The sequence below is a fragment of the Carex rostrata genome, chromosome 14 (assembly GCF_964058835.1).
Source record: "Carex rostrata chromosome 14, lpCarRost1.2, whole genome shotgun sequence".
NCBI lineage: Eukaryota > Viridiplantae > Streptophyta > Magnoliopsida > Poales > Cyperaceae > Carex > Carex rostrata.
In genome coordinates, this window is record NC_135931.1 from 10,560,797 (window position 1) to 10,573,660 (window position 12,864).

Genomic DNA, 12,864 nt, shown 5'->3' on the forward strand with positions numbered 1-12,864 from the left:
TTTAATGTAGGTCGTACATTTCTTTCCGGTTTATTTTTGTTTAGGCACAAAGCTTCCGAGTCTCTGTAATGGCGGAAACCACAATTACTGGCGCTCCAAGTACCACCGGTTCTTATCCTGAGGCTAACAAAGGCGCTGCTGGGGATACTCAGGTGCTGTACGACCGCTAAATCTCCCTAATATTTTTTCTTCTCTTAAGCTCCTAATTCAGTAGTTAGCTTTCTGTCAAGGAATAAATTCGTACAAATTTGGAGTTCAATAAAATAATTGGGCCCTTGCGGGTGATGTAATTTCAATTGTAAATTGCACTGTTTCATGGATCTTTTTCTTGGGGCTTCCGATTGATCCCGGCTGGTTATGTTTTTCTTTTCTTCTTAATTTCTTTTTAGTCTTTTAAAAAATGGGATTCAAATTGCTCCAATATGGATTTATAATTAATGGCAATTCAAATTCTCAAGTGAAACAAGCTCAGACCGGAGTCCTGTTGTAAAGTGGATTTCAGATCTCAAATTCATGCATAAAGGTGCCAGCCCTGGTGAAGTCTCCACTTTTTACTACAACGCTTTAGTACGGTACCAGTAAGGGGTTTCCCACCAGTAAAATCAGGCAGGTGGCATAAACACCGGTTAAATAATCATCTACTAAGTATAATCTCTAACTTTTTTCTGTTATTATGTTTTCCTTGTGTTTTTTTTCTTTGATTCAGGTGCCTGGTGTCCAAACCTTTCCTGATTTTCCGTACCAGAGGTATCCAGTACTGTACCATCCACTCGTTCCTTTGCAAAATGAAGAACAAGATCTTGGTCCTGGTATCTATGCTATTCCATCCAACCCGTTTATGGGTATGATGGCTGGTTATGCACCTAATGCTCTTATTCCGTTGAAGTATTACATTCCCAGGTAGGTTTCTAGTCTTACCATGATTAATTTATAGATTTTGTAACCCACACCCCTAATAGTTTGTTTGTTATCTCTGTTTTAAATAGAGAAAGCACTTCTCTCTCTAGGATTGCAATCAGAACTTTACATGGTCGGAGTTTTCACAAATCCAATTAAAAAATAGGAACTCTAATTTTTTTTCGAAATTAAATGGGAATTTAATAGTCCTGAACTCTGTATCTGGAATTTCCCAATAGTTAAATAGATGTCACATCTGAAGAACACATTTCTAGATGAATTTCTTTTTAAATCAGACCTGTATTTGCGAGATTAATTTATTTTTTCAGTCATACTATCAATTTGAAATATCAAATTGCTTAATTCTTATCAATTGCAGGAGGGAGGATCAAAATGTGGGGGGAGGGGAAGGGCAAGGAGTGGGGCAACCACAGCAAGGACCGCACAGACAGCAGCCACAGCAAGTGATGGTGCGGCGTTTCCAGTTCCAGTTCCAGCTGGATCTGGCTCTAATTATTAAATTAGCAGCTGTTGTGTTTCTCTTCAGTCAGGAGGGTTCTAAACAAAGGCTCTTCCTTCTCACATTTTTTGCCTTTCTTATATATTTGTAAGCTCAATCTCTCTCTCTCTCTCTCTCTCTCTATAAATTTTAGATGTAGATATTTTTTTCTGGTACCACGCTATATGTATTTGTTTTGTATTCACGTGACCTTACTGTTTACTATGTGTGCTATTACAAATTGGGTTGTTTCCTCATCATTTTTAAATCTTTTGGTTCATTGTTATCGAGTAAAATAGTTTTGTTTCTAATAAAAGTGTGGCTGTTTGGCAGATATCAGACTGGTACACTTGCACCTCTGCTGAGGTGGCTGAAACAAGCTGCTGCCCCAAGGCCCCCGCATCCTGCTGTCCGAGTGGAGAATCAGCTTTTAGTACCAGCAGCAAACGATGTGAATGATCAAAGACCTGGTACATAGTACTTTTTTTCATTGTTTTCCTCATCTCCTTTCTGATTTTAGCTGTTATAAAGTATTGGTGATTTTAAATTTCTTACTACCCACCTTTCCAATACCAATTCATTAATAATAATTTTCCCAGTTATAATGTCTCTCTCACAATTTTTGAGACTACTGGTGACAAATGTGTTTATGGCTAAATTTTTTTAATCAACTAAAAGTTCTTGGCATTTTCTTACAGAAGGAAATGCTGCAGCAGAAAATCCAAATCCAAACCCTTACCCTAATCCTGATCAGGGTGGAGAAATGCAAGAACATCTAGCTCAAATCAACCCTAATCCTAACCCTAACCCTAACCCTAATCAAGGAGGTAACAACAATGGCTTGTGGGGTATCATCAAAGAAATACAAATGATCGTTGTTGGATTTATTGCGTCTCTTCTTCCCGGCTTTCAACACAATGATTAGCTTTTCATTTTTTTTTCTTTTTTTCTTTCTTTTGTAGTTTATGTTGAGAAACATCTGCCTTTTTCATCATGTATTGTGCAAAGCAAGGGAAAAGGATGAAATATTTTGTTATTTAAGTTAAATAAATCATGTCAACACAGGCTGCCTATTTTTATTTTTTTGAAGGATGCTTCAGCATTTACATCAAATATCCATTTAAAAATTGTAAATGATTCAATAGCTACTTGAAATGACTAAACATAAATAGAAGGTATAATTGTGACAATTTGATAAATTTAATAACTTTAGAGTGGCAAATAACTAATTTCATGTTTTGGAGTGGCAATTTCCTAATTTCCATATTTTAGAGTGGCATAAAAATAATTTTCCCTAGAAATTATTGTATGGAACTTGAATAACAATCCAAATTAAAATAAGAGGATTAAAGGGACGAATATGTATAGGTTTTTGGCTTTCTTTCTCATTCACTTTACACGTTAGTCAAGTTTGGTCTTTTGGTTATTTGTAGTCCCATTTGATCATGTTTAACAATTTTTTTTTTCTTTTCAAATTTTAAGTTTGTTAAAGAAAATAAATGTGGAAAAATTATAAAATTCCAACAATATTGTAAAGAAATTTACGTTGAATTGTTATTTGAATTAAATAATGGTATAAACAATGCCGGCAGGCACATGATAATTTTTTATGTGCCTGCGTTTCTCATGTGAGAAAAACACAAGCACATGTTACACTTGGGGTATGATTCGACATATTTTCAATTCCACTATATAGATATATAGAGTTAATTATTTTTGGAAGTGCTAAAAGGAAAACCTGCTCTGAGAGTTATGTAACAATTGTTGTAGCAAACCTAGCGCATCCAAAGATCCATTGCTGATCACTTGGAAATTATGCAATAGAATAACTAAACATAAAAATAAAGATCATTGTTGATCCAGTCTTTGATCTAGTGGTAAATTTGGAAGGGACAATTCTTTATAGACATTAAATAATTGAGTGATTTGATCTCCAATCTTACTTAAAAAAGAAAACAGCCTACTTTTGGGTCCAACGAGCTTCATGACCGTCCGATTCGTCTTCAGATCTGTGCACATGAAAATTAAAGCAGAAACACACGACCTTTGAAGCGGAGTGCATGAATATTAAGCAGAGCGAACGGTGTTTGAACTCGTCGAACCAAAGTAGGTCCTCAAAAAAAAACATAAAGCAAAGCTATTACTAATTACTTAAAAAAAATAGCATGCCAATCCAAAACAAATAAACAAACAAACAAAACTTCCAGCTTTCTTTATCCCTTGGGCTTTCTAAGCGACTAAGACAACCATGCCTAACACTAATAGAAAAGGATAAAATTAACAGAAAAGAAAAATAGTAGTTTCTATTACCACTAACTTTTTGCATAATCCTGCATTCTTCTTCTCTTCCAAAAATCCTGGAAGTCAGAAACAAAATGAACAAAATAAAAAAGAAAAAAGAGTGGTTCTTTTGTAGCTCGCCATGGTGGCTTTTAAAAGCATCTTGGATAGGATTGAAATAATACGATAAAGAAGTTGGAAATTTATTTAATGATGGTACATTAGACATTAGTACCTGAGAGATGAAAGCGTGACTATACTAATGATGATATTTTTGGCCCTTTATAATAGTCCATGCCCTACAAGAAAAACGCACATAAACATTCAAGGTATTGTGCCTGGCATGAGGGATTAGTCACAAATTTAAGATTAAAAAAAAAGGCATTATATGCATTGATACAGATTCTACACAAGGAATTGATTATGGAGGAGAGCTCAAGTTTCTTCTTCCTATTTTTTTTTTTTTTTTTTAAATAGTTAAGTACCCCTAAGGTTAGAGTTGTTAGACTGATACAAACTCCCAAACTCCAAAAAAGAAAAACAGAAAAAGAGAGAAAATAAAAATTGCCTGATATAAGTTGTGTACTGAGCTAAAGTTGAGCTAGGAGGATAGGGATTTGACAAATAACAGTACCGATTACAAAACCAAAAAAAAGCAACCGGAATAAATTAATAATAGACAAATTAGCATATTGAACAAAAAAGAGAGAATAACAAATAACAACCAAGCCTTTACTCCCAAACAAGTAGGGGTAGGCGAAAGAGATAATAACAAAAACAAAAGAAAATATCATCTCAATAGTATGTTTCTGAGCTCACTATTGACTGGTGACTGGTCTTACAAGGAAAAATACCAGTGCAAAAGAATATAGAATAGAGATACAGTCTGAACCTGTAGATTTGTTCTAGAAGAACAATTAACGCAACTTGATGATTCAAGACCAAAGAAGAAAGACTGATTGCCACGTCAGCACGCTCTCTTACAAGGGGGCCGTGACCATATGGTCCTCCGATACAAAATGTCAGCCTTGTTGAACCCTGGGTGATAAGCAACACTTTTTTGTTAGCTTGATAAACATCAAAATTTAATTAGTATGATTCAATGTCAGGGAATTGGAAAAGCAAAAAAGAGAAAAAGAGGGAAGCTACATGCACGTCTCTTGAAAACCTCAAATGCTGACAATACCCCCTTCAAAACAAGAAACATCACCCATACCATTCATTACAGCCCTTCATAAGTAGCCAAAATATCTTCAATTATTTCTCAATGTATAAAGGGGCATTGAGGACATAATTTTGAGAAAATGGCAAGTACGGAGGCATAAAAGGATAGACAAAAATTGCTTTGTTGGGGAGGGAGGGAAGGAACGATAGATTTAATTTCTCTTTTTGTAAGGGTATATGTCATATTTTACAGTTTTGCAATAGAATGTATGAAAATTCACACAGAAAAGAAAAATGAACAATGAAATTGATTATATCGTATTTACTTTGTTAGCAGCGTCTCCGATTAAATCGGCCATTTCCTCTGATATTATATCTTTCCCATTCTCATCCATCATAACTACCTTGCAGAAGCAAGAAAAAAAAAAAATTAGAAAAAGCTTTCGAGTTGGGATAAACAAACAAAAAATAAATTAAATAAAAAATACTGCCATTAAGAGCATACAAAATCATCAGGTCGGATATGTTGCACCATAACCATGTCTTCTGCTTGAATTTGAGACCTCACATCACTACTAAAGGTTAAACACTCCATTAAGAAATTGAAAATGAAAGAAAAAATTTCAGCAATTAATCAATAGATGAAGTGACAATTCAAAACTCAGTATCTTTTAGTTAGTTCTCTCTATATTAACTCTTTGTTGGCAATTAATACGAATTCGGTGCCAGCTATGTACCAGTAAAATACCCTTTTTTCCACTTGCAAAATAAACAAACAAAGTACCTAGTGTCTTTGGGATTGTTTTTTATTAGCGTATCTTCTATGTTGCAATAGTACTTTATTTTCTGAGCGTACTCTTCAACAAGTAGCTGAGTTCCTTTAAACCTCCTCTTTCCAACTGTTAATACTCGGATTGGTATTGCTTTCTAAAACAACACAAAATCACATACATTTATTGAGTTTCATAGTATATGGGCAATTATAGTACTATTATGTACACCCCACAAGAATGTGATCCGTCTCTCATGAATTCCTGCCCACGATTTTTTTTTTTTTTTTCAAAATAAAGCCCATTCAAAAAAGAAATTGGAACTTACTATAGCCTGGCCTGCGTATTTGGATTTTCTAGCTGCTACAGCGAAAGAGAGATAATTAGACTCGATAAGCAGAAATAGATGCTCAAGGAAGCGACAAAGAGAAAAGATGACGAAAGAAATTGGAAGTATACTTTGTGAAGGAGCGATTTTCTTTTTAAGAGAGAAACAGGAGCTGGAATGACAACAAGCAATCGCCATTAAATCAGGGACACCGAGAGAGAGAGAGAGAGAGAGAGAGAGCTCACCGGCGATCTTACAGAAATCTTATCTAAATTCACTTCAATTAAATACGAACGGTTTAACTTTAACAGAGTTGATTTGGAAGAGTCCGCATCGTCTGCATTACCTCCCTCAGAAGAGCATCTTTTGAGTTAATATATATGGGCCGTCCGATTGTAAACGGACCTCATCCGGCCCGCCCAAAACATAGGGCTCTTCAAATACTAGTGCGAAATTCGCACGAATCTTAAAGCTGTTCGGACAGTCCAGATGTATTAACTCAAAAGATTCCTTTTTGAGTTAATGCAGAGGATACGAATTTGATTTGGAACGGGGCCAAGGAGATTGCAATGAGGTACTGAGAAAAGTTGAAAAAAGCCCATAAACTTAATTTAATTTACTTCATATGTTATGAAAATTTCGGAACACACTCAGAAAAATGACAGAATATACAATTGAAATTGATTGATGTGAGCAAGTCAGATGTTTACTTGCTGTGAACAAATAACACGTTAGTCACGCCTAATTAGTGACATTTGGTCACATTTAATTCCTTTTTTTGCATAATTTAAATTAATTTATTCGAGATTCATCATTTAATCAAGATTTAATGATCCTGATCACGGAACTTGTGTAACCAAGTGTTGTATCGTGATTAGACTGATTCGCATGCCGCACCGAACAGGGGCGAAAGGATGTCGAGCTAAAAGATGCTAAATACCCCATATTAATTGAATATTTTAGTTTCACCTTTGAATTTTTTTGATTTCTACAAAAAGTTGTACAATAGTCTCCTTCACAACACTTATTTATCTAGTCTTTTATCTCATTTCTAATTTTGCTCCTGTTCACAACGTATTTTTTTTAATAACTTGAAATATTTATAACGCATTATCCATTTTATACGAAATAGTATTATCTTAATTACTATATTAAAAACTAATTTCTAAATTTTGAATAAAATTTATCGAATCAGCTTAGTGAATAGCTCAAATAATGAATAGTTTAATACGGAATAGTATTATCTTGGTTGCAGTTTGAGTAAAGTTGAATTAAAAAAGAAAATTACGCTCTTAGATTCTGTAATACACTTTAACCCACCGTGTTACAAAATAAGAAAACAACCCAGTGCATCACAGCCATTCATTAAGCATCATATAGCCAACAAATCAATATCAATTAACAGCTTAATTTATTAGCCGTTATATTTACTGTATTTAGAGAATAACAATTCTAGTAAATTAAGAAACCAGGAAACGGTAACATATTTTGAGTTTAGATCCGGTCTGTCGATCAGAATCCAGATCAATCTGTCCAATGTATCTTCCTTTTTGCATTAGTTAAGAAGGTGAAGAAAAAAATTAACTGACAGTTACATGAAACTGGTGGTATACTGGTATCAGTTTAAAAGCCCCTAATCGGACAGGACATATTTCTGGATATCAACTAAAGACAAAAACACAGGTTTATACTGCTAGCAGTGGTATATCAGCACGGTTCTGGAATGTCCCTAAATGTTGCTGATTTTTTATTAATACTGGTTGTACATGGTAACAGGTTGACAATGATTGGCACAGATCTGATTGATCCTGGTTGTACTGGTTGACAATGATTGGCACAGATCTGATTGATCCTGGTTGTACTGGTCGACAATGATTGGCACAGATCTGATTGATCCTGGTTGTACTGGTCGACAATGATTGGCACAGATCTGATGGATTCACAAGTGTCTAGCATTATCATTCATAGTAAGATCTCTGTTATCCCTTGCAGAATTGAAGGTTAATTATGTTCAATTTGGCTACCACAAACTGGTAAATATTAATTTGCCAAATAGTTGAGGTAATATCAGTGCTGATGTGCCAGTTTGAGTCTGTTTCTTAATTCAATGAAACTATTCTGCTTCTTTTCTTTAAGCTTTAAAAGTTTGAGCACGTACGGCAACTCAAGGAGACGATTAAGATTCACACCACTAAAATAAAAACATGATTATATCTGATATCATAATACTTTAACCTTGCAAGCCAGTATTGGCCATGGCTCTTTCGGAAATTTGCAAGGAGAATTAATTATAACATAAACTGAAATGCAATATAGAAAATCTAAGTAGGTCGAAGTTCGTAAGCTGCTTAAGTCATTTAATAGTCTAGATTTGATATCAACTAACTTCCCATCTTATGTTTAATTCCAGCAAATTCAGACTTGAGTTTTTTCTCTTCTAACAGCCCTGACGAGTCAGGCACAAACTCTCCAGCCAAGGTTCTTGACCTTCACTGCAACCCAGATAAAAAGATGCAAAGAGATTTGATATGCATATTTTCATTGATAAGACTTGATTTTGCCCCGGTGTTAGAAGTGTGAATTTCAAAGATATAGAGAAATGAAGGGGGCTTATTGGTCCATCAAAAATATAAATATGAATTAACTAAAGTTTGTTAGCCTAAATAAATTTGAGTGCACATCCCCTGAGATATCTCATATATTACGTGACCTATGTGTCCGGTGCCTATGCAGAACATCTTTGAACGGTTGAGATTTTCCAAAAAGTCATGCAAAATATAAGATATCTCAGAGGATGCGAATTCAATAAATTTGATGGTTGAATATCAAAGATAACAATTTGTAATGGGTAAATATCTAATTTTCATAATTAGATGGGGAAATATCTAAATACATAAATTTTGATGGATATGTAGTTAATTTTGCGCACATTTATTTCACAAACCGAATCTAACAACAATCAGTCTATCAAATGAGAGAGAGAAAACAATCAAAAATCAAAAGCTACCAAAACGACTGCTCCTTACCTTTATTCTCCACAAAGATATCTCAAAAGCATAGCATAACTTATTTTTGCCTCAGGAAGACAAAAAGAGAACCTCTCGATCCTTTACCTAGTCTAATTTTCTCATCAATGTAGGTTATCTCCAACTTCACCTCGCTCTCACCACCGTACTGAAATCCAAGAGATCCTATTTTCAACTCAGGCGGTTCAAATATAACCTGAATCCATTTTTCATCCAATATTTTCAATTTCCCTACAAAGAAAGGATGAGAAAAAAATTAAATCACAGTCAGCAAAATGTACCTACTTTTGTGATTTATGAAATGGTTTTTGTACCATATGGATAATTTGGCAAAAAATGAAAAAGAAAAAAAAAGAAATGATGTTTAAAAATATACCAATCATTTAATGGGGTAAATTTTAATTTTTAAGGCGGCCCCTCCAACTCTATTCTCTATTTGTTTATTGAATTTATCCAATTTGTAGTCATCAAACTTTAATTTATCCAAATTGCATCACTCCTTCAATATTATATTGAAATTACGCACACATAATGAACTAATTCATAAAAAAATTCAACTGTTCAACTATAACATGTCAAATTATCATTTTGATAATCTTTGAGAAAATATGTTTTGTGTGATTATATGAGTTTTAAAGAAAAGAACAGAAAAAGAAAAGAAAAATCTAGTAGTTGGTGATACTTGCAAATATTCATAAAATTCTGGGATTTAAATGCAATCAGAGAACCCAGTATTCAGCATGTGACCTTGCAATAATAAAACAACACCAGATATTGTGAAAGACCCTAAAATGTAGCTCATGAGTCCGATGAGAATTTACCTTTCAAAGAAACTTCACCATCAATAAATCCAAAGAGAGAGAAAGAAACTCGGTTTCTCACAATGTCAGGTGCTTCTACAGCTTGTATCATATCATTTGTTTTGAAGATAAGCCGACCTATAGCAGTGCGGTAACCACCACCAGGTGATGTTGGTACCGAGCAATATATCACGTCCCACTCTGAATCCCGCACACCCAAAAATAGAAATTTTTATTAAAAATAGTACCTGCTCAGTCAGCAGGGCTTGGACCCAAAAGAGTACTCGTACTGGAAAAATAGGTATGCAGTGCCAACTGGCTTTTACTGGTATGACCAATATGGGTCTGGTACAATTGTTCTGTAATGACAATGATAACAGGCTCAGTGACAACCAAATTGTGCTTGCCCAGAACTAAACTAGTTCCACACGTTAACCAGATTGAAACGGTAAATGAATAATACGTTGTAATATCAAAATGATCGAACTTAATGTGGCACCTTTACCGTCAGAAAGACCACTCCCCCACACGACACTACAAAATAAAACCCTAACTCAGAGTCTCAGACCGTTTATTTGCATCATTTATAAAGGTAAATATCAGCATTGTGAAAAACTTTGCAACTTTGGGTAAATAAGAAGATAATCATATAAGTTTACTTGTACTAACCACCAAAAATAAGAGGGCATTTCACTGGTGCATCAACGCAGAACTTTGCAAGTTGTAACGCCACGTCAGAAACCTCTTGGTGCTCTTCTTTGGTAAGTTTAACTCCTCTATCGGTTCCTTTGACCTATACAGGATTTTGAGAAAATCAATTTTGTTCCTTAATTATTTGCACTCAAACCCCGGAACCATTCAGACTTGAGAAAAAAAAAATGGAACCTTGGAGAGGATAGACTCAATAAGGTCCGAAGGAGCAGTGCTGACAGACACAGACTGAGCAGCTAGAGAGGAACGAACGGTGGAAATCAGGCGGTGATGTGAGCGAAGGAAGATGGACGGCGGAGATGAGGTGATGGTAAGAGAGCGTAGAGAGCGTAGAGAGCGTAGAGAGCGAGGCGTTGGGAGGGGAGCAAGTAGAGAAAGAGAGGCGGGGCACGAAGCCATCTTTGGCTTTGAGTGGTCGTTGGCTCACTGCACTGGTACTTCCTCTGGCTCTGGAGAGTGCATCTGATTTTTCTTTGGGATAATTGTTCATATGCCCTTAAAAACTTGACCGATTTATTAAATATCCCTAATAATTTTAATCTTAAGCCAACTCTAATTATTAAATTATAAAAAATCGTTGTTTTACTTTTGGTAAATTTTTATTTATTTATTACCAAGTACGTAACAACCTCTTAAAATTCTTATTTTCCTGCATCCTCTTTCGCTTGCTGTTGTTCTCTCTCCTCTTTTTTATTTTTTATTTTTTAAAATTAGTGACTTTAAATGCCAACTAACAATTTCATTGATAAAAAAAAAATGAAATTATAACGAGTCAAATGATTCTCCAATACAAAATCTAATATTTTATTCTCACAAAATTCACAAAATTACTCAAAATAACTCTAATATTCTAATCTCACTTATATATACTCATAATTACTCTATTACCTTAAACCCTATCGCTCTCTACGATCGGATCCGCTCTTTCGACCGCCGTCGCGCTTCGACATCCGGATCTACTCACCCGCGCTCCGATCGAGAGGAAGTAGAGATTAATATTCCGAGTTCCGACGATACCGCATTTTCGGCTCCGATCGACTCCAATCCCTTCCCTCTCTCTCATTTTTCTCTCCACTCAAGAAAATAGAGCTGAAAGAGAGGGAAGAAGCTATGTGAGAGGTGAAATCTAGAAGAGTGAGAATAACGAACTATAAAAAAAAAGTAGGAAGAAGAAAATGGTAACGGTAGCAGTTAGAGTTTTGAAATCACCATTTTCTGTTCTCTCCTTGTTGCCCTCTTGTTTGTGCACAACTCATAAGATGTTATGCAACACCAAATTTCAAGATAGGACGAGTTCTCTCTCTTCTCTCTCTCCATGTCCCCCTCTCGATATCAATAAGCATTCATTAACTTAGCATCATGGAAGGAGATGGAATCGATATATTCTCCCCGTTTGAGATACATTATTCACGCGTTTAATATGCTATTTTGAAGTGCAAATCAAATTTATCATGTCACAAACGTTGAAGTAGAGAAATTTGTCGGGATGAGACTCAATTTGATTTAATTATACTTACAAAAACTGAATAGAAGTAATCAGGAGTAGATTTAAAATTCTGGTCAGAAATAGACACATAATATTAACAAGTGTACAATATTTTTTTCTCATGATAAGTCGGAGCGGAATAGCAGATAGGGATCTAAAAAAAGTAATGGCACGACCGAATATGTCATGGCACGTGTATTCATCATGTGCCGTGACTTGTGCGTCTTACGCTATGACCATTCAAGCGGCGTGACCTGTGTGTTTTGTGTTGTGACCATTCAAGTAACGTGACTCGTGTGTCTAGTGTTGTGATCATTTAAGTGATGTGATCATCTTTCGAAAATTTAGCATGACATGAGGATACTAATCAAACCGCTAAATATGAAAAATTATCATTTTTTGAGGTAATATTACTTGGGACTATCAAATTATTTATTGGCCCTTAATATTTAAAATAACTTGTATGTTTTTTCTTTTACTTCATTTAAATAAAATAAAATGAGAAGTATGAGACTTGTTTGGAAAATGTTACATCTGGATAAATAAAACCTAATGTGAGAAAATTATTTATTGAAAGTTAAATTTATCTTAATTCATTTACTTTCTTCATTTCCGAGTTTTGAACCACAGATAACCGTATGATATAAGGAACAGAAAACTATCGTTGATTGTTGACCAGTCATTCCCTCCAGCCTCCAGGTCTCCAGTCTGAGATATCTCATATTTTGCGTGACAAACGTGTCCGGTGCCTATTCAAGGATAGAGCGGGGACCACTATTATTAGAGCTTTAAGATTCGTGCATAACGTATTTCAACGATTGGGATTTCCGATAAAGTCAAGAAAAATATGAGATATCTCAGAGAATGTGAATAAAGGTGCGTGCAGGTCTTACTTTTGTGGAC

The 12,864-nt window shown here is 35.0% G+C and overlaps 3 protein-coding genes across 14 annotated transcripts; 1 reads left to right on the top strand and 2 right to left on the bottom strand.

The window, feature by feature from the left end:
- Window positions 1–2,456, top strand: LOC144565607 (uncharacterized). Its single transcript, XM_078315404.1, has 5 exons — window positions 1–152; window positions 707–900; window positions 1,277–1,504; window positions 1,730–1,866; window positions 2,095–2,456. The coding sequence occupies exons 1-5, from the start codon at window positions 69–71 to the stop codon at window positions 2,319–2,321; spliced, it is 870 nt and encodes a 289-aa protein (XP_078171530.1). The 5' UTR covers window positions 1–68; the 3' UTR covers window positions 2,322–2,456.
- An 818-nt stretch (window positions 2,457–3,274) lies between these two features.
- LOC144565777 (putative RNA methyltransferase At5g10620) lies at window positions 3,275–6,235 on the bottom strand. Of its 11 annotated transcripts, XM_078315606.1 has the most exons (8): window positions 6,070–6,235; window positions 5,939–5,970; window positions 5,625–5,767; window positions 5,346–5,412; window positions 5,167–5,244; window positions 4,569–4,714; window positions 3,912–3,975; window positions 3,544–3,753 (listed from the first exon to the last, which is right to left on the bottom strand). In XM_078315606.1, exons 1-7 carry the CDS (start codon window positions 6,134–6,136, stop codon window positions 3,936–3,938), a joined length of 573 nt encoding a protein of 190 aa, XP_078171732.1. In that variant the 5' UTR covers window positions 6,137–6,235; the 3' UTR covers window positions 3,544–3,753; window positions 3,912–3,935. The 11 variants fall into 11 exon arrangements, with proteins under 11 accessions (XP_078171727.1, XP_078171726.1, XP_078171725.1 ...); XM_078315601.1 differs by lacking the exon at window positions 3,912–3,975 and having other exon boundaries at window positions 3,275–3,753; XM_078315600.1 differs by lacking the exon at window positions 3,912–3,975 and having other exon boundaries at window positions 3,275–3,753; window positions 5,939–5,973.
- Window positions 6,236–8,226: 1,991 nt separating this feature from the next.
- Window positions 8,227–10,971, bottom strand: LOC144565590 (Plastid-lipid associated protein PAP / fibrillin family protein). Of its 2 annotated transcripts, XM_078315383.1 has the most exons (5): window positions 10,650–10,906; window positions 10,434–10,557; window positions 9,786–9,965; window positions 8,965–9,195; window positions 8,227–8,430 (listed from the first exon to the last, which is right to left on the bottom strand). In XM_078315383.1, the coding sequence occupies exons 1-4, from the start codon at window positions 10,872–10,874 to the stop codon at window positions 9,005–9,007; spliced, it is 720 nt and encodes a 239-aa protein (XP_078171509.1). In that variant the 5' UTR covers window positions 10,875–10,906; the 3' UTR covers window positions 8,227–8,430; window positions 8,965–9,004. The 2 variants fall into 2 exon arrangements, with proteins under 2 accessions (XP_078171509.1, XP_078171508.1); XM_078315382.1 differs by lacking the exon at window positions 8,227–8,430 and having other exon boundaries at window positions 8,821–9,195; window positions 10,650–10,971.
- Between the last annotated feature and the right edge of the window lie 1,893 nt (window positions 10,972–12,864).

Coding starts and splice junctions, on each gene's coding strand:
- LOC144565590 (XM_078315383.1), bottom strand. CDS start 10,874: ATGGCTTCGTGCCCCGCCTCTCTTTCTCTACTTGCTCCCCTCCCAACG. Junction 10,558..10,649: donor TTGAGTCTATCCTCTCCAAG/GTTCCATTTTTT, acceptor AATCCTGTATAG/GTCAAAGGAACCGATAGAGG. Junction 9,966..10,433: donor ATGCCCTCTTATTTTTGGTG/GTTAGTACAAGT, acceptor TGCGGGATTCAG/AGTGGGACGTGATATATTGC.
- LOC144565777 (XM_078315599.1), bottom strand. CDS start 6,136: ATGGCGATTGCTTGTTGTCATTCCAGCTCCTGTTTCTCTCTTAAAAAG. Junction 5,768..5,938: donor AATACGCAGGCCAGGCTATA/GTAAGTTCCAAT, acceptor GTGTTGTTTTAG/AAAGCAATACCAATCCGAGT. Junction 4,715..5,166: donor TCGGAGACGCTGCTAACAAA/GTAAATACGATA, acceptor CTTATCACCCAG/GGTTCAACAAGGCTGACATT.
- LOC144565607 (XM_078315404.1), top strand. CDS start 69: ATGGCGGAAACCACAATTACTGGCGCTCCAAGTACCACCGGTTCTTAT. Junction 1,505..1,729: donor TTTGCCTTTCTTATATATTT/GTAAGCTCAATC, acceptor GCTGTTTGGCAG/ATATCAGACTGGTACACTTG. Junction 1,867..2,094: donor TGTGAATGATCAAAGACCTG/GTACATAGTACT, acceptor ATTTTCTTACAG/AAGGAAATGCTGCAGCAGAA.